The sequence below is a fragment of the Formica exsecta genome, unplaced genomic scaffold (assembly GCF_003651465.1).
Source record: "Formica exsecta isolate Colony F162 unplaced genomic scaffold, ASM365146v1 scaffold117, whole genome shotgun sequence".
NCBI classification, from domain to species: domain Eukaryota; kingdom Metazoa; phylum Arthropoda; class Insecta; order Hymenoptera; family Formicidae; genus Formica; species Formica exsecta.
Genome location: NW_021848510.1, coordinates 494,481 through 520,926, shown reverse-complemented (window position 1 = coordinate 520,926; position 26,446 = coordinate 494,481). Strand labels below are relative to the sequence as shown.

The following is a 26,446-nucleotide window of genomic DNA, read 5'->3' as shown; positions in this document are numbered from 1 at the left end:
ATCACACCGGCAAGACATTTTCCTAAGAAATTATTGTCACTTTAATCAAGAGGCCTGCCATTGAAGATAATGACTATATGAGATAAAAAAGTAGGATATCTCTGATAAATGAATAAATTGAATTTATCTGATAAATTGAATAAATTAAATTTGCTTGTCCGCGGGGTTAGCGAAAGTCTAATTACTCGGAAATGTTCAGCAAATAAGAGAGGGCGTAAGTTAACTGCGCAAATCCTTGATTTATTTATTTGTAGGTGGAATAAATAAGCGAGATAATGGTGCAATCATGATTCAAATTGAAAACGATCCTGAAGAAAGTTCAGCGGCTCGGCTGTCCTATATACACTGTGTACAGCGGTGACACAGCTGTACATACATAGATCACGATCATGGATATACAGAAGAAGTTCCTGTGCCCCCGTTTGGTGGATTATCTCGCCATTGTGGGGGCCAGAACGCCTGCTGCCTCTCGTCAGCCCGTACAGGTACAATAATACTTAGGAATAAGCCCATTTGCAAAATTTTATATCTACAAAAAATCTCAATGAATGTATAAAGTTTACAATAAATCTATATATCTATTTTCTTAAAGAATCAGAATGTAAAAAAAAAGAATTTAATTAAAATAAATAAAAGAAAAAGATAATATATAATAATCTTACTGTTTGATAGGTCCCGGAATTGCTACGCAGATATCCGGTGGAGGATCACAAGGATTTTCCTCTTCCTCTGGATATGGTTTATTTCTGTCAACCGGAAGGTTGCAGTAGCGTGGGACCGAAACGCATGGCCTTACGAGAGGCGACATCCTTCACCTTCACCCTCACTGATAAAGATTCAGGTTCGGTATCTCTTTTATACATATACATATACATTGCACAAAATTGTTAAAATCTATAAATTGTAAAGATTATTTGGAAAAAAAATGCAGGAAGAACACGTTACGGAATCTGCGTGAATTTTTATCGACCTATGGAGAAGGCGGGGGTTGTGGCTGCCGGGGGAATTTCGCTCAAGAGGGAAAAATACAACACCACGTTTCGAAGGGAGAGCTGGAGAAAGAGCATGGAGCGAAGCACGGATTCCGCTTTTTCTAGGTGAAATGGCTTATAATTATTTGTCCCTTTCTTAATTTAATCTCTGCAATCGATCAACGAAAAATTAAATTAAATTATATTTTAATTATAAAAATTTTAAGAGTTTTGCTCACATAATATTTTTGACACATAATAACGATATAACAAAAAAATCTCTTCTTTCCTAAAACTACGAATCTAAAATCTGTAATCTTCTAAAACTGAAAAATAAAAAAAGTTTGTCGTCGTGTATTTAAAAAATGAATTTAAATTACTTGCATATATAATATCCGCTCGAAAGAGAGTTCCATTTATAAGACTGTATCTCTAGCCGTTCGTTATAGCGACTATAGGAGCAGTGCAGTAGGTCCTAGTGATTCTGAGAGAGATTGCTCTAGCAGCAGAAGGGATTCGGATACCCCACAAGTCCCCCACGCTCCGAGATTGGAATTCATCGCACCGAGCGGGGACAGCGAGAGCGGTGGCAGTCATTCCCCATCGCCACGCGCTTCTCGAAGACGTCAGGTCGATATTTTTTGATTATCTTTATCGATTAATGTATCTTGCGCTTGAAATAACTATTATTATCACAAAATATCCTGTAATTAATTTATTTAGGAAAAATAATTATTATAAAGAATAATAATAATATAAGAAATAATTATTTCATTCAGAAATTTTATCATCTTAGAACAATCAAATTCAAGTTTTTAATTTTTATTCACACACACACATACACACACACACACACACACACAACTGATGCTCTCAGGAATATATGCACAGATATAATGCATTATTATCAATCATTTTCTATGAAAGTTATATTAACATTTATCAATATATTTTAACGTCTTTATAATGTTTTCGACAGAGGGTTCGCAATCATTCCTTGACTTCGCTCTGCATCATTTCGCATCATCCATTCCTCTCGATGTTCCGGGAATGTCTTTTCGTTTTGAAGAAGATCATCGACGCGTGCAACGAGAGTTTTTCACCGCAAAAAGTGGGAGCCTCTCGACAGACCAACAGGTGCATAATCTCATCTTGTGTATGATATTTCGTGACAATTTGCGAAAATATTAACATTTCATTGAATGCAAAATCTTTTCTTACAGAGACACGGTTTGGAGCGTTCTTACCGGGCAGGTTCTGGGGGATACGCCATCCATCGTGCTCCATGACGTCCGCGAGATCGAGACATGGATATTGCGGTTGCTCAGTAGCCCTGTTCCTGTTCCAGCAAAGACGCGCGTCGAGGTCGAGATAATATCGCCCAACGTGCAGCCTCCGCTGTGCTTCGCTTTGCCGGATCATACTAGGTTCACCCTGGTCGATTTTCCTCTGCATCTACCGTTAGAATTACTCGGCGTCGATATATGTCTGAAGGTTCTCACGCTGATTCTCTTGGAGAACAAGGTACGAATACACAGATATAAATGTTGAAAATATATATCAATGGACGTCTAAAAAAAATATATAAATACTTTGAACACAGATTATCATAAATTATAACATACCTAGTTGGCGAATACTCGTGGGAAATACTAATACAGAACCGATTGAAACTTGATTTTCAGATTGTGCTTCAGTCCCGAGATTACAACGCTCTGTCCATGTCAGTCATGGCGTTTGTCACGATGATCTACCCGTTAGAATACATGTTTCCCGCAATACCCTTGTTACCCACATGCATGAGTTGTGCGGAACAATTACTGCTCGCGCCGACTCCTTTCGTAATTGGGATACCCGCGTCTTTCTTGATGTACAAAAAGAACTTCAAGATGCCCGACGATATCTGGCTCGTGGATTTGGATAGCAATAAAATAACGGCGCCAAACGCTTTGGGCGAGGATAATCTGCCACCGTTGCCGGAACCGGAGGGTACCATCTTGAAGAATCATCTGAAACAGGTAATATTATATTGTCGACAGCGATTGACGATATAAACTCGTAAACTTTTCTAACTACAAAATTAAACGTTTAAGAATTAAACGTGTTTAATGATTCATTACCCTCATCGCAGGCAATGCAACTGATGGATCAAGTTGGCTCTAGTGTAAATATTTATTATAATTCTCAGTCCGCTTGGTGCCATATTCTTTATTTCGTAGCTAGCGGCATGCATGATTTATCACGTAAAGAGTCGAGTCGACTCTTGTAGCGCCACACGCATTTACCAAAGTACTAGAATAAAAATTGTAAATAGCAAATAGAAATAGCAATTGTAGAAAAAAAGTAGTTCCTCTTTTTGTTAAAAGTCGATAATTTTTAATCGATAAAATATTATTTTGTAATCGTTTTTTATTTATAGAGTGGAAGTAGATTTAAAGCAGTATAAATAAAACCGCAATAGAACAATGAACATTGCAACGAACTGCGAACCCCATTAATTCAATTTATTCACCATTTAATGAATTTCCAGGCAATGGCCAGTATGACAGGCCCATCATTGCTCCCACAGGAGATCTCGTCACGTCTCTCTTTTCAGACACCAAGTAGAAGAGAAAGCGTTGCATCGCATCATTCCACCTTAAGGTACGATTTAATTTCCTCATCTGTTTCAAATTTCTATTCGAGTAAAAATAAGATTATCTTTTACTAATTGCAAAAAATGTCATACATTACTGCTTGTAGTCTGAATATTTTGGGAGCGCAGCTACAAAAATACGTTCGATATTAATAAAATCGGTTATCTTACAGTGTAGCTTCGACGAAGCACAGGCCGAGCATCGATCAGTATGCGCATATTCAGCACACCCCGCTGAATTCGCCAGGCGTGAGCTCGTCGTCGAGTCCTCCTCGTCGGCCGTCGATGTCGCAAACGGTCGGAGGATCCGGGCCGACTGGCCCATATCCGATGAAAACGATCGGACAAAGTTCGACGCCTTTCAATGCGTTCATCTACGGAAACGATGTGGACTCGGTGGACGTTGCTACGCGGGTTGCCATGGTGCGATTTTTCAATTCGCAGAATCTGCTGGCCAACTTTACCGAACATACGCGCACCCTGCGGCTGTATCCCCGGCCGGTGGTCGCCTTCCAGATCAACTCGTTCCTTCGCTCACGACCCAAGAAGAGCAGTTTCCTCAACAGGTTTGCGCGCACGCAGGCGGTCGAGTTCTTGGCCGAGTGGTCCCTCACTCCTAGCAACGTGGCTTTTCTCCGGGTGCAGACGGGGGTGTTTGATCCCGCGCAGATCGGCGACAAGCCGCGCTGGTATGCGACCAATCTCGAACCGATCTACTTTCCCGTCTGGGATGCCGGTAGCTCCCTGGCGAACGCCTTGAAGGCGATGAGGGAGCACGAGAGCCAACCTACAGACGAGAGCGGCTCCGACTCGGAGGGTGCTGAAAGCACAAGTTCCTCCTACTCCTCCTTGAGCGATTTTGTCTCCGAGATGGCATCGTCAGATCTATCACCAGGTGAGTATTTTGGGGTCTTGAAGTTCTATTTCTCCTATAACAAAATTTATAAACGATGTTTTCTTTAATTTTAATATTATAATATTTTTTGAAATGTATATGTTTATATATATGATTGTATTGATATAAATGTTAGAAAATTTTATATTTGTGTGGTAAAATATTATAATATTCTTTAGTATTATAATTATTTAATTTTATTTTTTGCATGTTGCAGGTTACAATTGTCCGCAAGCGACCCAGCCTCAACAAATGTCACTCTCGGTGGATCCGAAGAACGTTTACAATCCACCGAGTTCCTTGCAATATCCGGGAGTGGAAGAAGATTCGCCGGTACGACCCGAGAGTCCACCGAGCACTTCTTCTAGTCACAGTGATCTGAGCAGCCCAAGCTTTAACAGAGATTCTGAACTTGAATTAAATCCGAAAATTCACGAAGGCTCGCAGTCTACTAATGTAAGTATATAAAATTTTTTTCGCAATCTCTTTTGTCTCTCTCTCCTTCGCTAATGCACTACTTTTGATACGCTTAATGATACTTTAAGGATAACTTATATATGTAATCACGATTCACGTTGTGCAATCATATATATATACACACACGCGACAAATCTAAAAATCTAAAAATTAAAAATAATCGATGTTCTTGGTTATTGTTATAAGAAACACATAACAGCAATTTTATATCATTAATGATTTTTAAGATTGATAATATATGCATCAGAATAATTTACATCGAAAGTAAGTGGTAAATTTTTTATATATTGCTAAATCGGCGCACATAATGGGTGGCTCTTATGTGAATGCGATGACTAAATAGAAAGATACTAAAAAAAAGATATATAGCGTTACGATAATATACGAAATAGCATCGGATTAGAACGCTAACAAATTACTTGATCATAGGATAAAGAGGAGGGTGGTAGCTTTGAGTCAGACTCCGCGTCGACAATAACACCGCGCACAATCCTGAGCGCACAAAGTTCGGTAGGACAATTCACAGGGATGGGATCTTTAAGCACTCAATCTTCGCTCAACGACACTGAACGTCCTGCCGCTCCTCACAGGACCTCGCGTGTCAGTAGATATGTCACTCCTGTGAGTCTCATCCCCATGTTACCTTTAACTCTGTCATTCGAATGTCTCTATCCTCGAGTATTACATTTCGGGCTGATGCATGATAGATGGATTGAACAAGGGAAAATTGTGAAAGTATGTGGAATGCTTGTCCTCGTCATTTCTTCTTCTTCTTCTTCTTCTTCGTATTTTTTTGTCAAGAATACTGTTTAAAGAGAATGTTGGCTTCTCTATTCTTGATTTGCATTTTATTTCCAAATCGTCATTTGCCACTCACTTTTACATTTGTTTTGAATCTTTTTCTAGACATCTTCATCGTTTTTATTTTTTGCACGCTCATCTCTCTCTCTCTCTCTCTCTCTCTCTCTCTCTTGAGATACAAACGTACCAAATCTCATTCATGTATCATATTCAGTATTAAATGTAGTTTCGTAAATTTGAGTTAAATCTCTGATTTCTAGTTTGTGTATCGTACCATTTTCTTTCTCAGCCTGAATAAATTTATTATACTGCACATATTTTTTCTACTTTATTTCTTCAAGATATGTTAATGCATATTGAGATGCTCGTATAATATTACACGTTTTTTTTTTCATGTACACGTCATCTACACATGAAATATATTATACATGTACATACATATTTTCTCATCTCTCCTCTAACGACACAGGTTTGCGAATTTAAACTGTTATGTGTAAATTTGATTATTATAAGTTAAATGATAATCTTGAGAAACACGATCAATATTTTCGATATATACATATGCATACAAATATGATGCACTGTTTAAACCACAGTAAAAAATATAATGATTTTCTTTATAGATATAATGTATCGTTAAGAGTACAATATATATATATATATTTATCTAAGCTTGTACGTTTTAATGTGACATCTTTTGTTGAAGCATGACTAAACTTTATTGCTCTATATTTTAAACCTTAAGATACCACGTATAAGTATTTTATAAGTGTTATACGTCACTTAATATGTAACATTCCAGATAGAAAAAAAAGCATTTATTTCTATTATAAAAATTTTTGAATCTTTTTTATTATAAAATCCTGCGTAATTAAAACATTTTTATTAACACATGATTTTTCATGTACACGTCATCTACACATGAAATATATTATACATGTACATACATATTTTCTCATCTCTCCTCTAACGACACAGGTTTTCGAATTTAAACTGTTATGTGTAAATTTGATTATTATAAGTTAAATGATAATCTTGAGAAACACGATCAATATTTTCGATATATACATATGCATACAAATATGATGCACTGTTTAAACCACAGTAAAAAATATAATGATTTTCTTTATAGATATAAGTTGTATCGTTAAGTACAATATATATATATATATATTTATCTAAGCTTGTACGTTTTAATGTGACATCTTTTGTTGAAGCATGACTAAACTTTATTGCTCTATATTTTAAACCTTAAGATACCACGTATAAGTATTTTATAAGTGTTATACGTCAATTAATATGTAACATTCCAGATAGAAAAAAAGCATTTATTTCTATTATAAAAATTTTTGAATCTTTTTTATTATAAAATCCTGCGTAATTAAAACATTTTTATTAACACATGATTTTTATATATTGAAATTATTAATTTATTAATGATAACAAAATTTGTAGGATATTACATATATTTTTTTACCGACTTGCATTCTCTTTTATATTGGTAATATAAAAATTTTCAAAATAAGCGAGGTGAGAAAAGACTCGCGTATCCGATTTTTTGTGAAGAATGTTTATTTTTTTAAGAGAATAAAGAATAGTCGCAAATGCTCGAGTACTTTCTTCCAGGTACCACCCACTGGTCCGGGTCTACAACGTCAGCCAAGCGTTGGCAACGTCCTGGCGAGGGCCTCCAGCTTCAGCACCACCGGCGGGCCTCTTCTGCCGCGGCAGATAAGCGCCGTCACCAGTCATCAACATGAAGCGTCGATGACACTTCAGCTTCAACGTCAGACATCGGCTGGACCTGCGATCCAGCAGAAACAAAACGACAATAGCACGGTGCAACGGCAAAATAGTGGCGGCAGCAGCACCAGCACCAATACCACTTCTACCGGAAACGGTGTTCTCCGACAAGGCTCGCAGGGCTCTCTGTTCGAGCAGATCGCCAGCCAAGCCAAGGACTTGGTACGCGAGACCACGAGGCAGAGCAGTCAGGACGGACTACTCGCGCACATGGACAAGGTATTTACAAGCAAGGCGTGTGATGATGATGATGATCATCATTTGCGTTTATTTTCTAGAATTCTATCAAATGGATAATTGCGTCATAGTTAGATTTTTTTCTTGATGTTATTTATTTATCCGATTTATTCTTCATCGTAGCTCACGCATCAAGCGAAAGAAAAAATTACAGAGGCAAGCGAGGATAGTCTGTTCGCACCGCTGGAACAAGTATGTTTTTTTATAACATTATTTCTTATAACGTCGACAAAATTAATATATTCTTAATCGCGATTCTTCTTATACTCTGATTATAATTAGTTAACGCAACAAACTAAGAAAGCGATGGGCGAGGCCACCAAATCGGTGCAAGAAGCGTCCAAGACCGCGCTAGAGATGAGCAAAACTGCTACGGGTGTCAGTAAAAATACTTTGGACGATTTAACGTATGTTGGCAAGAGCACATTTGGAGACTTGACGAAAAGTGCCAAAGAAGTCGCCACGAAGAAGGGTTTGCTCAAGGTACACGAAAAAATCTAAGATTTTAGAGACTCGCATTTTTAACTTTAAAAATCTATCGAAGACATCTATCCATATAATTATTATTTATTTGCATTTAGGGCCTCGGAGAATCGCAACAGTCGCCAGTACATGTACCATCATCTCCCAATATGACGCAGCAGCGGAAAGATTCGATTAGCAATCAGCTGGTCGCGTCGGACACGCGGAGCGGCGTCGGGCGAGATTTTTTCAGCAATATTAGTAGCGATCTAAATGGCTTTGCCGCGCAGACCAGCAGTATGTTTAGCGATCTGTTCGGTACGTTTGGTATTTTTCTATTGAGAGTTATATGATTCATTAATAATTAAAAATTCTGAATTTATAATACCATATATTCTGTGACAGAATATGAAACCTAGAGGAAACAATATATTATATATTTTTCTAGGAAAAAAAAAAAAAAATTTGTACTATTTTGTTGCGTTACTATTTGTAATTTTCTTTGAGATTTTCTCTCTGTGTCTATAAATTTTATCGTTACATGATAGCCATTAACGATTTAATCTATCGAGGAAGAAGAATAATAAAGTTATATCTAACTTACAGGTAATAAAAATAATTCTAATCGAGGCAGTAGCTTTTTCCCGCAGAATCAGAAATCGAAAGAAAAGATAAATCCGATTCTTGCACCATTTCCTAAAGGTACGAGTAATATTTGAACGTTGATTAATTTTTTGAATCTAAAAATAAAATTTAACGCGTAAATATGTGTATTGACAGTTGCAGGAAAGACAGGATTGGTAGAACGTTCCTCGTTAATAAAACATTCTTCGCATAAAGTTAATCAAGAAGATGCGCAGAGAATGCAAAACGCGGAACGTTCTAGCACAAATAGCGACAATCAAGCCTTCTTGAACGACGCAAGTATTTGTAAATGTTAGCTTAACTGTCGTATAACAATTCTACTCAATTTTAATTCTTCTAAATCTCTTTCAGGTGGTGACGCAAGTGTTGGCTGGCGAAGGCGTTGGTTGGCTTAAATTGAATAGATTGAAGAAGCTAATGGAGGATGAAAATTACAGAGATTTGGTCGTAACGAAGCTGAATAAAGGTCTAAATAGAAAAATTAGTCCGGATGATCATATTGATGATGTGGTAAATTTTTAATTTCTCTTAATTTTCAGACACACAAATTATTTAAGAGTACCTTATCGTTTGTTAAATTTATTATCATGCGTATTAAACACGCAATTAAATACTATTTAATTTGCTTTAATCTTTTACAGCCCATATCGAAACCCGTGTATAAGGGAATGTTAAAGTGCCTTCAAGCAGTAACGCATGGTCTTGCGCATACGTATAATAATTTCGGATTAGGCGGGATGGCCTCCGTCTTCCAACTGATGGAAATCGCTCACACACACTACTGGAGCAAAGATCTGTCCGAAAGTGGTTTCGACAGTTCTTTGATGTCGCAGGTATATATAAATTTTAAATACATTTCTATACATATATATTTTATGCGTATATAAATTACGTTATATAGAACAATTTAAAATGTATATTTATTTAAATTTTTGCATATATATATATACACATATGTACACATTATATATTTGATAATGGAAGAAAACACATACTTGTATTTTGCAGGCATCTAGCCCGTTCGGCAGTAGAGAAAACTTGAGATCACCGCAATCTCCGAATCCACCTGATTTCACGGATACTACGCAAAAATCGGGTATGTGTCTCTCTTTTCGAACACGGTTGCGAGAAAATTTATATTAATTCTTATTGCACTGCTATAATTGAGACCAATTATTTATTTCTGTTAAACTTTGAAATAAACATCAAATTTGTCAATTTGAAAGATGATTGATATGTATCTTAAATAAATGTATATTATAAACTGGTAATAATATTTTTCGGGAAATATCAGAACTGCCGCAAGTACATTTGGACATGCCGCAACCACCGCCGATGGGGGACACGAGCCAATCGACTACGGACATGTTTCTGGATATGTTTACGAAGAAGGGAAAACTTCTAAGCAAACTCACCTCATTTGATTCGGAGGTAGAAAGAATTTCCGGTTCATATCTCAAACTATTCAGACAATTATTTTAATCATTATTTTAAGCTCGAATTTCAAGTTGATCGATAGTTTTATATAATAGGTGTCGCAAGGGCGCGATTGTTGAAACTGGCAACATAAATGTTTCCGTCCTAAAACAGATGAGAAGAGTAACTTTTTTTTATAATAAAATGTATACGCTATTGACTTGACAGCTTCTTTAGCGCGCGGTTCCTCCTACAACCTGTAACGAACAAAAACACACAATAAATGTTTAACGTTCGACTGTAACATGCAATGCACACGTGTCATGTGTTTTTTAGAGTGGGCGGGGTGGTGGAACGGGAAGCAGCGAAGCTTTATCCACAGACGGAGGTAGCATTATCACTAATCCTGCTTTTCGCCAAGCGCACCAAGCTTCCTTTCGAAGCACCGTGTCTGATAGCGAGGTCGAGCAAGGCAATGTAAATTATCTACTGAATTAGTTTTACATATAGTTGTAAATTTATATAATTGTTTTATATATATACATATACATATCTCGTAGAACACAATGCAACACAACGCTAATAGCATCGTCCATTCTCATAAAATTAATCGACGAGAGAGTTCAACTAGATACATACCCAGATCATGTCATGTAAATCTCGATTGTCCAGATCATGTAACGTAAATCTCGAATGTAACATGTATGTATACTTCAGTATAGAAATCAGTATAGAATATCCTTTGACATTTGGCCAACTCGGATGTATAGTCGATACTTGATGCAACACAAGCTTCCTGTAGTTCCGAACACTCGAATCGCACCAATACCTCAGCATTTGTTAGAGAGGAACACGAATGGACGCTGATAGATCGCATAGAGAATTGTTATCGAAGGGTAATGGTGACGTATTTCACTGCAATTTGAATTACTATCATGTTGAAGAATAAATTTTCGTGTATACGTGATACATAATGAAGGTGTCTCTTTATACCTGCAATCAAATTACCCTTTGACCTTAGAGAGATGGCATTATTTCGCATTTAGTTATGAATAAGTTTCTAGCTTGAATGTCAATCGAACAAAGAAGTCGAACAAAGAGATATTCTCTTTGAGAAATATATTATTGCTTCATTAAAATTTCTATAGATTTTTATTAGAATTTTTATTCTTGTCACGGCTATTAATGTCGTTCTTATTCGATTCTGTGATTCTAGTTTCCTCGGCAAGGTAAGCAGCGTTCCGGCAGCGTTTGGTCCAGCAAGTCGTCTCTGAGTACCGGATTCCGTTACCACGGCGGAAATTTAATACCTACCACAACTTTACCAAGTCCAGAAGCTGCGAGAACGTACCTCTTCGAAGGTATACATATTTTTTAACCGGTCAAAAATATCCCAGATTACACGGCGATCGCGATTATTTGCAAATATTTACAAAACTGATTATTTTCTCGCATATCAATAAACTTTGAAATTAAAACTGTTACCGTGATTTTTTCAGGTCTACTTGGAAAGGACAGATCGGCCTTGTGGGACGAAATGCAATTCTGGGAGGACGCCTTTTTAGACGCCGTGTCGCAGGAACGCGACATGATGGGCATGGATCAAGGACCTGGAGAGATGATGGAGAGGTAAGAAGCATCCGTAAAGTATTTGACGTAAATAAGGCAACACAAAATCTAAAAAATAAAAAATATATTGCACGTGCGACACAGATATAAGAGTTTAAGCGAGAGCGAGAGACGACGGTTGGAACACGAGGAAGATAGACTATTATGCACTCTGCTGCACAATCTCACCGCCATTCTGGTAATGCTGAACGTCGAGAAGGAGGAACTGAAGCGAAAAGTGCGCAGACTATTAGGCAAGAGTCACATCGGCCTCATTTACAGCCAGGAATTAAATCTACTTCTCGATCAAATAAATAATCTCGTAAGTGTTCTGTAAGCGAGTGTCAAAAAATTGCGATCAACGCGAGCGTTTTTTTCTTTTCCGGTAGCATGGAAATGACATCGATCTGAAGCCTCTGACGTCACGACAAATGCATCGACAGTCGTTCACCGTGCATTCGGGGGTCGACGCTGAGGGTGATCTACGGTTCCTCGAGGTTCGCCACGACGGTCTCGTACTAAGATCGGTGAACGGCGTGATAGTTGAGCGCTGGTGGTACGAACGTGTCGTCAATATGACATATAGCCCGAAGAATAAGGTTTTATGCTTGTGGAGGAGAAGCGGCGGGGGCACGGAATTACACAAATATTATACCAAGAAGGTCTGTGTATATTATATATATAATATATATATATAATTCTTGGTATAATATTATATTATAATATTATACCAAGAAGGTCAATGTCTCTGAAAAGAAAGATTAAACAAAGAAGGAAATTAACGTTTTCTTCTATCTCATGTACATTTTTTAATAATTTTAAACATCTATTTCTGAGAATAGAACAAAAACTTTTAAAATTATATAAAATAAATTAATTATTTTTTAATGTAAATTTTATAAAACTCTCTAAACATGTATAATTTTTTCCTAAATATGTAGGAAAAATATCAAAAGAAGGTAAATGAAAGAGGAAAGTCTGCAATCAAGATTCAGATTGCAACCAGATACTGTTTGCAAAATATCAGATATATAATGAAGATGTAACGATCATTTTTCAGTGTAAGGATGTGTACTATTGCATAAAGGATGCCATGGAAAAGGCGGCGGCTCGTGGACGAGGTACGAACGTGGATTACGAACTCGGCGGCGAGTTTCCGGTGCAGGACATGCGAACGGGCGAAGGTGGGCTCCTGCAGGTTTGCATGGAGGGCGTCGGTCTCCTCTTCGCGAATAGCAAGGTATGACTCACACATTCGTATAAAAGTCGCACACTCCTCTTACGGCTGTGATTACGGTGCGAGAAGAATCGAAAGTTCGGTTCTCTCTCTTTCTCTTCCTCGAGGATTGTGCAAACTCATTTATAAATATTATATATATAGTCCTTTTATATTTTACGTCCAATTGTTTGTGTCATGTTGAACCGCATTTGACATCATATATATTTATTTAGGACTTTAATTTGATGATTATTGTCATCTTTTGCGCGTTATATAACACCATATTTCGATTATATATATATATCTTCTCTGGTCAATGCTATCTTTTTACTCTTTTTATCTCAATGCGTATAATATAATATATTTATTTCAGCCAGATCGAATATATATCAGAGAATATGTTATATTGCCACGAGCTATGGGTTCGTTCCAAAAAAAAAAAAAAGAGAGAAAAAATATTTTTTGTCTCAACTCAATAAACGCGATCACGAGGTAGCATTAATGTGACCTCGATCACATATAACGTTGCTCGATACTGAATAAATATGTACAAATGGGATATTTTTTATTAAAGGGAAAAAAAATGTACAAATACGCGGCAACGTTAAATCTCATATTGAATAAATCTCCATCGTTGTTTCTGTACCACTCTTTTTGCTATTCATATTCTCTCGATCATCGAATATTCTCTCTCTGTGTTTTTTTTTCATTATTGCATTGATGCAAGGACCACTCAATATTATCTCCCACTGCTACCCACTACAATCTGCTTAATTAATTTGTATCTCTGTACTTCTATACTGTGATTTATCGCGTGGTCCATGATAGGACAAATCAGGCTCATCAAAAAGTAATTTGTTCGGCAAATTTCCACTTGATTTATTCTGAAATTCGTCAAAAAGATTTATGTGTATGATATCAGGATTTTTTTTTCTTTTTATCAATATACCTCACGAGAAGATAAGCGCGTACTCGTGTGTAACACAAATCTGTATCGATACAATTAGAGTGACTGAATAAAAGACATGAAGAGATAGCAACTTATCACTTCAATAAGAGAAACAGACACCACAAATATAATTATGAGCGTATATACAGGATGTTGCACAACGATCGCGTGTTTTCTTTCAATTACACGTTTTTCGATCACTAAGTTCAATTAATGTTTTCCCTTATAAAGATGTATCAGCGTTATTTTTGAATTATACACGATAGATAATGAAAGGTTTTCCGCAAATTAAATCCCGAATCTGTTAATATGATTTTTTGGATACATTTATAAAATCTTATTTTCAAGCCAACAATAAAATGTCAAGATTGACTTGTCTTGAAAAGGAGAAGATTGTGAAAACAATGACTCTAGAAATCGCCAAAGGAAAAATTGATCCAAAATTGATCAAGAGAACCATATTTTTAAAAGAAAGCACGCTTAATCCGGGACATTCTGTATATGCACGTCAAGGGGTGCTTCACCCGAATATGGTCCATCTAAGCTTTGCGCATTTATTTTATTTGCTTTCAGTATATAAAAATATTCAATAAATTATTTTATTTAAATGAGAAATATGCCCAAATAATTGATTATCTCGTGGATGGCAGAAAAATTACAAATAACGTACAAAACGAGTGGACCCTATTGGGAATCGGATGGTCTCGTGTTATCCATACATTTACACGCACATAACGCATCTCATATATACATGCAACTCCTTCTCAGCGGGAAGAAAAGTTGTTCTACTTGTCGCTAAACATTTCGGGAGCTCTGAATAATCTCTGATTAATCTCTCGCGATTGATATCACAATACCGATATCCTCTCGGTTATTTCACTGAATAATATTGTGTTCAGGCGTTATATAATCAATGTTTTCTTGCATGGAAGCTCGATGTGCAGTTACAGACTCTTTTATCTGTATATTATATATATATATAATTATATATATATATAATTATATATATATATAATTATATATATATATAATTATATATATATATAATTATATATATATATAATTATATATATATATAATTATATATATATATAATTATATATATATATAATTATATATATATATAATTATATATATATATAATTATATATATATATAATTATATATATATATAATTATATATATATATAATTATATATATATATAATTATATATATATATAATTATATATATATATAATTATATATATATATAATTATATATATATATAATTATATATATATATAATTATATATATATATAATTATATATATATATAATTATATATATATATAATTATATATATATATAATTATATATATATATAATTATATATATATATAATTATATATATATATAATTATATATATATATAATTATATATATATATAATTATATATATATATAATTATATATATATATAATTATATATATATATAATTATATATATATATAATTATATATATATATAATTATATATATATATAATTATATATATATATAATTATATATATATATAATTATATATATATATAATTATATATATATATAATTATATATATATATAATTATATATATATATAATTATATATATATATAATTATATATATATATAATTATATATATATATAATTATATATATATATAATTATATATATATATAATTATATATATATATAATTATATATATATATAATTATATATATATATAATTATATATATATATAATTATATATATATATAATTATATATATATATAATTATATATATATATAATTATATATATATATAATTATATATATATATAATTATATATATATATAATTATATATATATATAATTATATATATATATAATTATATATATATATAATTATATATATATATAATTATATATATATATAATTATATATATATATAATTATATATATATATAATTATATATATATATAATTATATATATATATAATTATATATATATATAATTATATATATATATAATTATATATATATATAATTATATATATATATAATTATATATATATATAATTATATATATATATAATTATATATATATATAATTATATATATATATAATTATATATATATATAATTATATATATATATAATTATATATATATATAATTATATATATATATAATTATATATATATATAATTATATATATATATAATTATATATATATATAATTATATATATATATAATTATATATATATATAATTATATATATATATAATTATATATATATATAATTATATATATATATAATTATATATATATATAATTATATATATATATAATTATATATATATATAATTATATATATATATAATTATATATATATATAATTATATATATATATAATTATATATATATATAATTATATATATATATAATTATATATATATATAATTATATATATATATAATTATATATATATATAATTATATATATATATAATTATATATATATATAATTATATATATATATAATTATATATATATATAATTATATATATATATAATTATATATATATATAATTATATATATATATAATTATATATATATATAATTATATATATATATAATTATATATATATATAATTATATATATATATAATTATATATATATATAATTATATATATATATAATTATATATATATATAATTATATATATATATAATTATATATATATATAATTATATATATATATAATTATATATATATATAATTATATATATATATAATTATATATATATATAATTATATATATATATAATTATATATATATATAATTATATATATATATAATTATATATATATATAATTATATATATATATAATTATATATATATATAATTATATATATATATAATTATATATATATATAATTATATATATATATAATTATATATATATATAATTATATATATATATAATTATATATATATATAATTATATATATATATAATTATATATATATATAATTATATATATATATAATTATATATATATATAATTATATATATATATAATTATATATATATATAATTATATATATATATAATTATATATATATATAATTATATATATATATAATTATATATATATATAATTATATATATATATAATTATATATATATATAATTATATATATATATAATTATATATATATATAATTATATATATATATAATTATATATATATATAATTATATATATATATAATTATATATATATATAATTATATATATATATAATTATATATATATATAATTATATATATATATAATTATATATATATATAATTATATATATATATAATTATATATATATATAATTATATATATATATAATTATATATATATATAATTATATATATATATAATTATATATATATATAATTATATATATATATAATTATATATATATATAATTATATATATATATAATTATATATATATATAATTATATATATATATAATTATATATATATATAATTATATATATATATAATTATATATATATATAATTATATATATATATAATTATATATATATATAATTATATATATATATAATTATATATATATATAATTATATATATATATAATTATATATATATATAATTATATATATATATAATTATATATATATATAATTATATATATATATAATTATATATATATATAATTATATATATATATAATTATATATATATATAATTATATATATATATAATTATATATATATATAATTATATATATATATAATTATATATATATATAATTATATATATATATAATTATATATATATATAATTATATATATATATAATTATATATATATATAATTATATATATATATAATTATATATATATATAATTATATATATATATAATTATATATATATATAATTATATATATATATAATTATATATATATATAATTATATATATATATAATTATATATATATATAATTATATATATATATAATTATATATATATATAATTATATATATATATAATTATATATATATATAATTATATATATATATAATTATATATATATATAATTATATATATATATAATTATATATATATATAATTATATATATATATAATTATATATATATATAATTATATATATATATAATTATATATATATATAATTATATATATATATAATTATATATATATATAATTATATATATATATAATTATATATATATATAATTATATATATATATAATTATATATATATATAATTATATATATATATAATTATATATATATATAATTATATATATATATAATTATATATATATATAATTATATATATATATAATTATATATATATATAATTATATATATATATAATTATATATATATATAATTATATATATATATAATTATATATATATATAATTATATATATATATAATTATATATATATATAATTATATATATATATAATTATATATATATATAATTATATATATATATAATTATATATATATATAATTATATATATATATAATTATATATATATATAATTATATATATATATAATTATATATATATATAATTATATATATATATAATTATATATATATATAATTATATATATATATAATTATATATATATATAATTATATATATATATAATTATATATATATATAATTATATATATATATAATTATATATATATATAATTATATATATATATAATTATATATATATATAATTATATATATATATAATTATATATATATATAATTATATATATATATAATTATATATATATATAATTATATATATATATAATTATATATATATATAATTATATATATATATAATTATATATATATATAATTATATATATATATAATTATATATATATATAATTATATATATATATAATTATATATATATATAATTATATATATATATAATTATATATATATATAATTATATATATATATAATTATATATATATATAATTATATATATATATAATTATATATATATATAATTATATATATATATAATTATATATATATATAATTATATATATATATAATTATATATATATATAATTATATATATATATAATTATATATATATATAATTATATATATATATAATTATATATATATATAATTATATATATATATAATTATATATATATATAATTATATATATATATAATTATATATATATATAATTATATATATATATAATTATATATATATATAATTATATATATATATAATTATATATATATATAATTATATATATATATAATTATATATATATATAATTATATATATATATAATTATATATATATATAATTATATATATATATAATTATATATATATATAATTATATATATATATAATTATATATATATATAATTATATATATATATAATTATATATATATATAATTATATATATATATAATTATATATATATATAATTATATATATATATAATTATATATTATATTACATTTATATATCATTATACATTTATATATATAGGAAATAAGGTATAGGGCAATATATATATAAGATTGTCTTTCTTGAACATTATACTTCTATATCTTATCATTTGTATTGAATGTTGGATGCTATTATATTTTTACCATAAGTCTAACAACTTTTTTATCTGTCGTGGTCACATATATACGCGAGGAAAGTCTATTCGCGGCTCGAGATGAGAATAAAAAAAAAAAAAAAGAAGAGAAGAGAGAAGATGTAAAATGCGACAAAAAAATGTCGCGACCATACACAGATCGCTGTTTACTCCGACTGCTTACTTTATCGTGATCGATAAACGGATCGCGGATCTCGTTATACATATTGACAGAATCTCGCGCGAATGACGAAAATATCCGTGGGATATTACGCGCTCGAGATTCCGTATATATCCATTTTCTGGATGATCGGGATGATAGACTTTTCTCAGCTTGGGGAACTTTTGAGATGGTCCTTGAACAATGAATATACCTTGCTGTGTTTATCCGATTGGCCATGACGTTAGGTGATAAAATGTAGCTGTAATATCATCGTGTACAGCTCTCTATCTATCTATTCTATCTCTATCTCTCTCTCTATATATACTACATATATATATACTATATCTTAACTGAGTGGATAACTGCTATTACCAAGGGTTTTAATTTTCTGTTTTTCTGTTTTCTGTTTTCTTGTCCCGTCCATCGACATTGCCCTGCGCGGCTGGGCAAACAGGATTTCGAGGTATCAAATCACAATATAAGTCATTGTTTGTTATATAAATTCAGTATATATGACTAATATACTCAATGTTGGCCGTGTTCCGGAGATGCTTATTTATTTTTACCATTACTTTTGGCCGTATATTATTATTATTATTATTATACCATTATATACTATATATATCTACCTACATTCTTAAATTGCATTCGAATTCACTGATCTGCTCTGTCTATCTTTACTGTTTTTCTACGATCGATCGGTGTTAGTTGTAATATATATATATATATATATATATACGTATATGTATCTCCGTTACGATATATATATATATAAAATCGTAAAACGCTGATACCTAAATCCAGGTATTCAGTAATGAACGATGAAATGCAGAACAGTGTTTGCCGCATATATATCAAAAATCCGACAACATACTTTATATATTGTATATCGTTTAGATGAAATATTTGTAAGTAGTGTTTAGTGCAACTTGTAGAGCGATGTTCGATTTGCACACACAATGCAACTATATATATATCTATATAGCCTAATCACTCGTACATAAAATTATACACAGTCATTACGTCACGATCATCATTACAGCTTCCACGTATCTTTACACACTGTATCTTTCGGTAATCGCGAATTATGAAATACGTCGAGAAAAAGATTCTCGAATTTTTCGTTATCATTATCGCTCGACGCGATATACGATGCTGTCACAATTCCATTGAAGATCGATAACGCAAAAGTGTATTGTGTACTGATTTTCTATCAAATTTCTGAAAATAATTTTGCTCGGCGAACGTCTGCTTTTTTTTATTTCAATTTTGAGTTGAAAGAGAAAACAAGCGAAACGTAGATCGCAAATAGAACGTAATGTGTGTAAGAGTCGATCTGTGTTCGCAAGGGCAAGAGTGTGTTGTAGAATTTATAGTCCATAAAAGCCACTCTTTGTGTAGAATTTCGGAGTGCAACTGTAAACTACACACTTTAGCAATATATACCCGTAGTACCTCTCAACGGTCCCTTACATATGTCGTAGTCGACCAGTAGAATCGGGGGGCAATATTTTTCAAGAGATAAAAGAGATAGTGTCACGTAAAATTAAATTAATCCATAAAATTAAAAAAAGTTAATTACGTAAACGAGTGCATAAACGAGAAAAAAAAAAGATTTCATATTTAATTTAAAAACATTATTTGAGTCACAAATAATTCTTGCATAACGCTGAATAATTGATCGCGAGAGAAAATCTGCCGCGCCTTTTCACAGATTTAAACAAAACTACGGCTGTAAAAACAGTAATAAAAGCTGTTTGAAAAATTCTATATTCAAATATATACATATTATTTTAACGAAATAAATAAGACAGTAATAGAAAATGTACTACCCGATTTATACGGTCGTGATTCGGGATCTACCTACACACTGCTAGTAATGTATAATAGAGCAATGGTTTTCCTCGTGCTGTATAGTGGTCGTTCAACATCGTATTACATATCGCAGGGGGATCATTTCCAAGATCATCGTGACGAAAACTCGCGTTAGCCTCAACCTTGTCGTCACGATATTATTACACTTCTCTGGCATGGCACTGCTAACATAATGTTCCTTGTTTACGACATTATACCAAAATTCTCCGATATATATCCTTCCTCGACAAGAGTGAATATTTGTTATCATTATATCATCCCCTCTCCCCCCCCCCCCTTTTCACGTTCTTTACTGACACCCCTGCCCCACGATCGATATATATATCACGACCGTGCATCATTGTCGATCGAACCACGTCAACATCGGTCTGTATTAGATGATACAATTGCACATTTAGCAAGTTATCGACGCTAAGCAATCAGTGACATTTTACGATTGAGTTTAGGCCATCTCCAGAGTTGCCTGCCGCTATATTTCGCTGATGTTGCGCCTGCTGCTGCTGCTGCTGCTGCTGTATGTCGTCGCCGCTGCTCTACCGCTCTCTCGCTTACAAATCGAGATTGCTACATGAATACTAAATGATACATGGTGTTTTTGATACATTTTTAGCCATAGAGTAAATCTTAGATTGCTTATACGTCGCTTTGGCTCTTGCACCAAACATTATTTTTGCAAAACTCAGCGGTCACAAAATTATCTTGTAGATTTTATTTCTGTTGTGTATTAATTTACTTTATTAATCTATTGGATTTTTTTGTAGTAATAATTGACATAAAGATACGTACCTATCTCAATATATTTTTATATGGCATGATTACTGCGATTGCCCTATTTTATTAAAAAAACGAATTTTTAAATATATTTTTCTTCAAATTTGACTTTTTTTTAATAATATGTTATATTAATTTAATTCTAATAAGATCTAATTTTTTCGTTTTATAAGGTAATCTATAAAATTTATTTTCCGAAGATTATTAGAGATTTTTATGCAAAAGCTGAGTTTTGTGAGAAAATATTATTTATTGCTCGCTGCTGAATTGGCGATGAAAATGTAGTGAGATTGAGCATGTTGTTATGGGACGATTGTACCGCTATTGAAAAGAGATATGCATTTGTGCATGTAAAAAAAATATTTACGATTCCAGTTGTCCCCGATTTCGTTTCTTTCGTTTACAGTTCGAACTCGTACATTTTTGCACGTGTAATGGATATATCTCGACTTTAGTATTAAATGTAACATCTATAATTTTTATGAAATATGCGGTTCTCTCTCTTTCGATATTTGTCACACGTGACCGTCGTTGTCGCGAAATTATCTTTTAACATTCGTTTTTACAGGTATCTTTCATAACGGAGATAGTTCGAGAAAATAAAGTTATGTATACTCGAAATCAAGAACGCGAACGTTGAGATAATGAAATTATTTGAAATGAATATTAAAGCGTGTAAAAAAGATGCAAGTTTTTTTCAAATTTAAACCGTTTGTTCCGCATGAAGAGAAAACAATATCTTTGAAATAAAATTACGCAAGAACTCAAATTTGTTTGAGACAAGCATCCGTTTGAGACAAAGCATCCGTTTATTCATTAGGAAAACGGAAAAAAACGTAATTTTTCTCTTCGCAATAATACTATACGAGTATTGCTTTGCGTTTAATCGCAAGTCACATTTAATAATCGTGTCTCGTAAGCGACGGATAATAATAGTGATTATTACTATCCTACAATTAAAATTCAACCAATAACTTTTTGTTCGATGTACATCACCGTACTTGATGCATTAGTGATAAATAAAATACGATTTTAGGTTTTACTATATCAAAAAAGGAACCATTTATTAAATAAAGCAATTTTTCTAAATTAAGAAAAAATTATACGAGTGCGACATGTAATTTTATTACATAATTGCGTAATTTTGTACGGTGACGCGCATCAAATAAATCAAATCAATATGATAATATGTAAAACACAGTTATTTGTGCAACATCCATCAAGCGCGTCTAAATTCTTCATAAAAAATTATTCAAAGTTAAACTGAATAATAAATTAAACTGAATAATAAAAAAATTTCAATCATAAAAATTTGAATCTACTATATAAGTTTTATATAGATAATTAATTCGAAAAATCAGCGCTCGAAGGATGAAATAGAAACTTGTCGTCGAATGAGCTTATCGTCACGATCTTTACAATAATCGTCGTCACGCCTTTTAAAGAGCTGTTTGCACACACAATTGATATCGTTATATCAGCGCATAATAATAAAATAGGCCATAGAAAATCGTCAAAAGTATGCATGATTGAGTAGATCCAGATCCGCAATGCGCGATGCGCAGAACACTAACGTAAACCGATTATGTTATTTGCAGTTTTTTGTAAGACTCGATCATATCCGCAAGTGCTTTACTCTAAAGGATGGAATCTTTGTTTTGGAAGAATTCAGTAAGTGACATAGCGAATATTGCTTCGATTAACATACGCTTTTACATACGCCGTAGACATACCTCGTGAAAAATAAAGATTCACGATAGCGAGTCACGCTTCCGCTGCAATTAAGTTTTAGCCTCGGTATATCGATATGTTATCGTACACCTTTCTGTTTCAGATCCTAAAACTAGACAAGTAATTCAACGTAAATATAAGTCGCAAATGGTAAGTACATATTTCATAATCTTTTTTTTTTTTTGCAAAAATATAGAATAATTATTATAATAAAGAGAAAAAGAAAATTATTTTATCCGAATTAATCGACTAACATTATTAATTATTGACATTTGTTTTATTGATTACAAATAATAACACTTTGTAACTTAAGAATATTTGACACGTCAAAAAGCATTTAATAAGTACGTAAAATATCGTTAAATTATAGTTCATTTTTTAATTGATTGAATATATTCAGAAATTAATACTCCCGAATCACTAGAAAAAGTGATATACATTTTACATTATATTTTTATTTATTTTTTTTTTGTGTTTATCATACATCTATAGTTGTATATTGTGTGACAGGCTGAAGAGGCGGTCCGCTGTTTGCATAGAATATTTTCTGTTGCATTTACTCTTCATAAACTCCCATTGGAGAGTCATCACAAACATAAGCGCGAAAATGACACCGCATGAAGCTCTCATTTCTAAGTTATTTATCATTTCTTATACCTCACACGTAAGTTTTTTTTTTTCAATTGTTTTAAGTATTTAAATCCTTATAATTTACAGTTTTGTAAATTACATTGAGAAGAGATTTTTATAAATCAACTTTCGTTTCTAGATAATTTACTGAATGACTTAAAATTTGTGTTTCAAAGTTAAATAATAAAATTTAATATATATTTCTCTTAATTTTTTCCGAAAATAAATTAGTTTCGCGAAATTTCTTATGAAAAAATGACGTATAATTGCATAATATTTATATAACTACGTCAAAGATTTCTTCATCCATAGGCATATGATATCTGCTATGCTGTTCTGTGCGTATTTTCTTACGTGGCGGCTGGTTCGGAGCAACGAAAGCAACAACAAGGTCAACAGCAGCAGTCGCAACAGCAGCATCCACAACGCCAACAGCAGCATCAGCAGCACACTTTACAACCGAACGAACAGCGTCAGCAGCACACTTTACAACCGAACGAACAGCGTCAGCAGCACCATCAAGCCCGGCATCCCCCTCAACAATACAGACAAGAGCAACCCCAATCGAGCAATGTAACCCAAATGCACAGAAATACACAGCTGGACCCTTATCCCCGTCAACACTGACGCAGGCAAAGACACTCGCTTCCCTATGTTAGCATTCACGGCAAAAATAGTTGCGCCCCTTACGCCTGTTTACCCTGGGTATAAGTGCGCTATCCTTCTCAGAAATTTATTTGGAGATTCGATTGAATGTGGGCAAAATAATTGTGTGACATTATTTTTTCGAAGAAATATTTCCTTCTATTTTTCTTCTTCAAAGGCGCCGTAACAACGCTTTTCCTTTCCGGAATTGAAATCACTTTGTGAAAAATTGTAATAACTTAGAACATGAAAAAATCATATCTATCTTTAGTTTAATTCGTTGATATCAGACTTACGGCGCGAATTTTTATTCGGAGTTAGTCTTGCGTAGTCAATGTGATAACTATAGTATTCTTGTATTCATCGCGTACACGTGGATACGCGTGTATGTGTCACCTAAAGCAATTAAATACAATAACTATTCGTAATTGGCGGTACAATTTTATATAAGACGCCGTATACAGAGATTGTAATTATAAACGTTCGTGATGGTAAAAAGAGTATTTATTAAAAGTATTTATTTTAGCTCGGGTCGAAGTAAAAATGGTAGATGTCGATTGACAAACGCCAAAAAAAAAAAAAAACGCATTGCAATTAACTTGCAAATTTTTTAATTACCACATACGAAATTACTCTTATCGTTTTCAGATATTTGAATTTTCCTGACTGAAATATAGATAACAGCTTTATCCGTTCGCTATCTCTCTTTTCTTTATGTCTGTAATCGAATTTAGCCGATGATTTATATGTTTCAATTAAATCTATTGTACTGAATGAAATATCGCAATGTTTATGAAAAACTGTTGTAAGAT

The 26,446-nt window shown here is 29.4% G+C and overlaps 1 protein-coding gene across 9 annotated transcripts in view; it reads left to right on the top strand.

Annotated features, from left to right (window-relative positions):
• LOC115240678 (MAP kinase-activating death domain protein) overlaps window positions 1-26,219 on the top strand; it is a 28,523-nt gene extending 2,304 nt beyond the window's left edge. Inside the window, exons 2-34 of one of the 9 annotated variants that reach the window (XM_029816029.1) lie at window positions 255-485; window positions 673-841; window positions 932-1,097; window positions 1,421-1,601; window positions 1,951-2,108; window positions 2,195-2,495; window positions 2,657-2,989; window positions 3,103-3,135; window positions 3,502-3,614; window positions 3,780-4,501; window positions 4,719-4,957; window positions 5,408-5,599; window positions 7,406-7,801; window positions 7,943-8,011; window positions 8,102-8,302; window positions 8,401-8,599; window positions 8,888-8,983; window positions 9,062-9,201; window positions 9,278-9,436; window positions 9,568-9,759; window positions 9,935-10,022; window positions 10,221-10,357; window positions 10,679-10,819; window positions 11,559-11,703; window positions 11,842-11,971; window positions 12,056-12,272; window positions 12,340-12,612; window positions 13,011-13,190; window positions 20,437-20,445; window positions 24,227-24,299; window positions 24,463-24,509; window positions 24,870-25,023; window positions 25,302-25,444. In XM_029816029.1, coding sequence (XP_029671889.1) covers window positions 390-485; window positions 673-841; window positions 932-1,097; window positions 1,421-1,601; window positions 1,951-2,108; window positions 2,195-2,495; window positions 2,657-2,989; window positions 3,103-3,135; window positions 3,502-3,614; window positions 3,780-4,501; window positions 4,719-4,957; window positions 5,408-5,599; window positions 7,406-7,801; window positions 7,943-8,011; window positions 8,102-8,302; window positions 8,401-8,599; window positions 8,888-8,983; window positions 9,062-9,201; window positions 9,278-9,436; window positions 9,568-9,759; window positions 9,935-10,022; window positions 10,221-10,357; window positions 10,679-10,819; window positions 11,559-11,703; window positions 11,842-11,971; window positions 12,056-12,272; window positions 12,340-12,612; window positions 13,011-13,190; window positions 20,437-20,445; window positions 24,227-24,299; window positions 24,463-24,509; window positions 24,870-24,980 — 5,706 coding nt within the window. In that variant the 5' untranslated portion in view covers window positions 255-389 and the 3' untranslated portion in view covers window positions 24,981-25,023; window positions 25,302-25,444. Of the gene's footprint in view, window positions 1-240; window positions 486-672; window positions 842-931; window positions 1,098-1,420; window positions 1,602-1,950; window positions 2,109-2,194; window positions 2,496-2,656; window positions 2,990-3,102; window positions 3,136-3,501; window positions 3,615-3,779; window positions 4,502-4,718; window positions 4,958-5,407; window positions 5,600-7,405; window positions 7,802-7,942; window positions 8,012-8,101; window positions 8,303-8,400; window positions 8,600-8,887; window positions 8,984-9,061; window positions 9,202-9,277; window positions 9,437-9,567; window positions 9,760-9,934; window positions 10,023-10,220; window positions 10,358-10,678; window positions 10,820-11,558; window positions 11,704-11,841; window positions 11,972-12,055; window positions 12,273-12,339; window positions 12,613-13,010; window positions 13,191-20,436; window positions 20,446-24,226; window positions 24,300-24,462; window positions 24,510-24,869; window positions 25,024-25,301 lie in introns of those variants that run through there. The other 8 variants (XM_029815992.1, XM_029815977.1, XM_029816037.1 and 5 more) reach the window with 8 other exon arrangements.
• The last annotated feature ends 227 nt before the right edge of the window (window positions 26,220-26,446 follow it).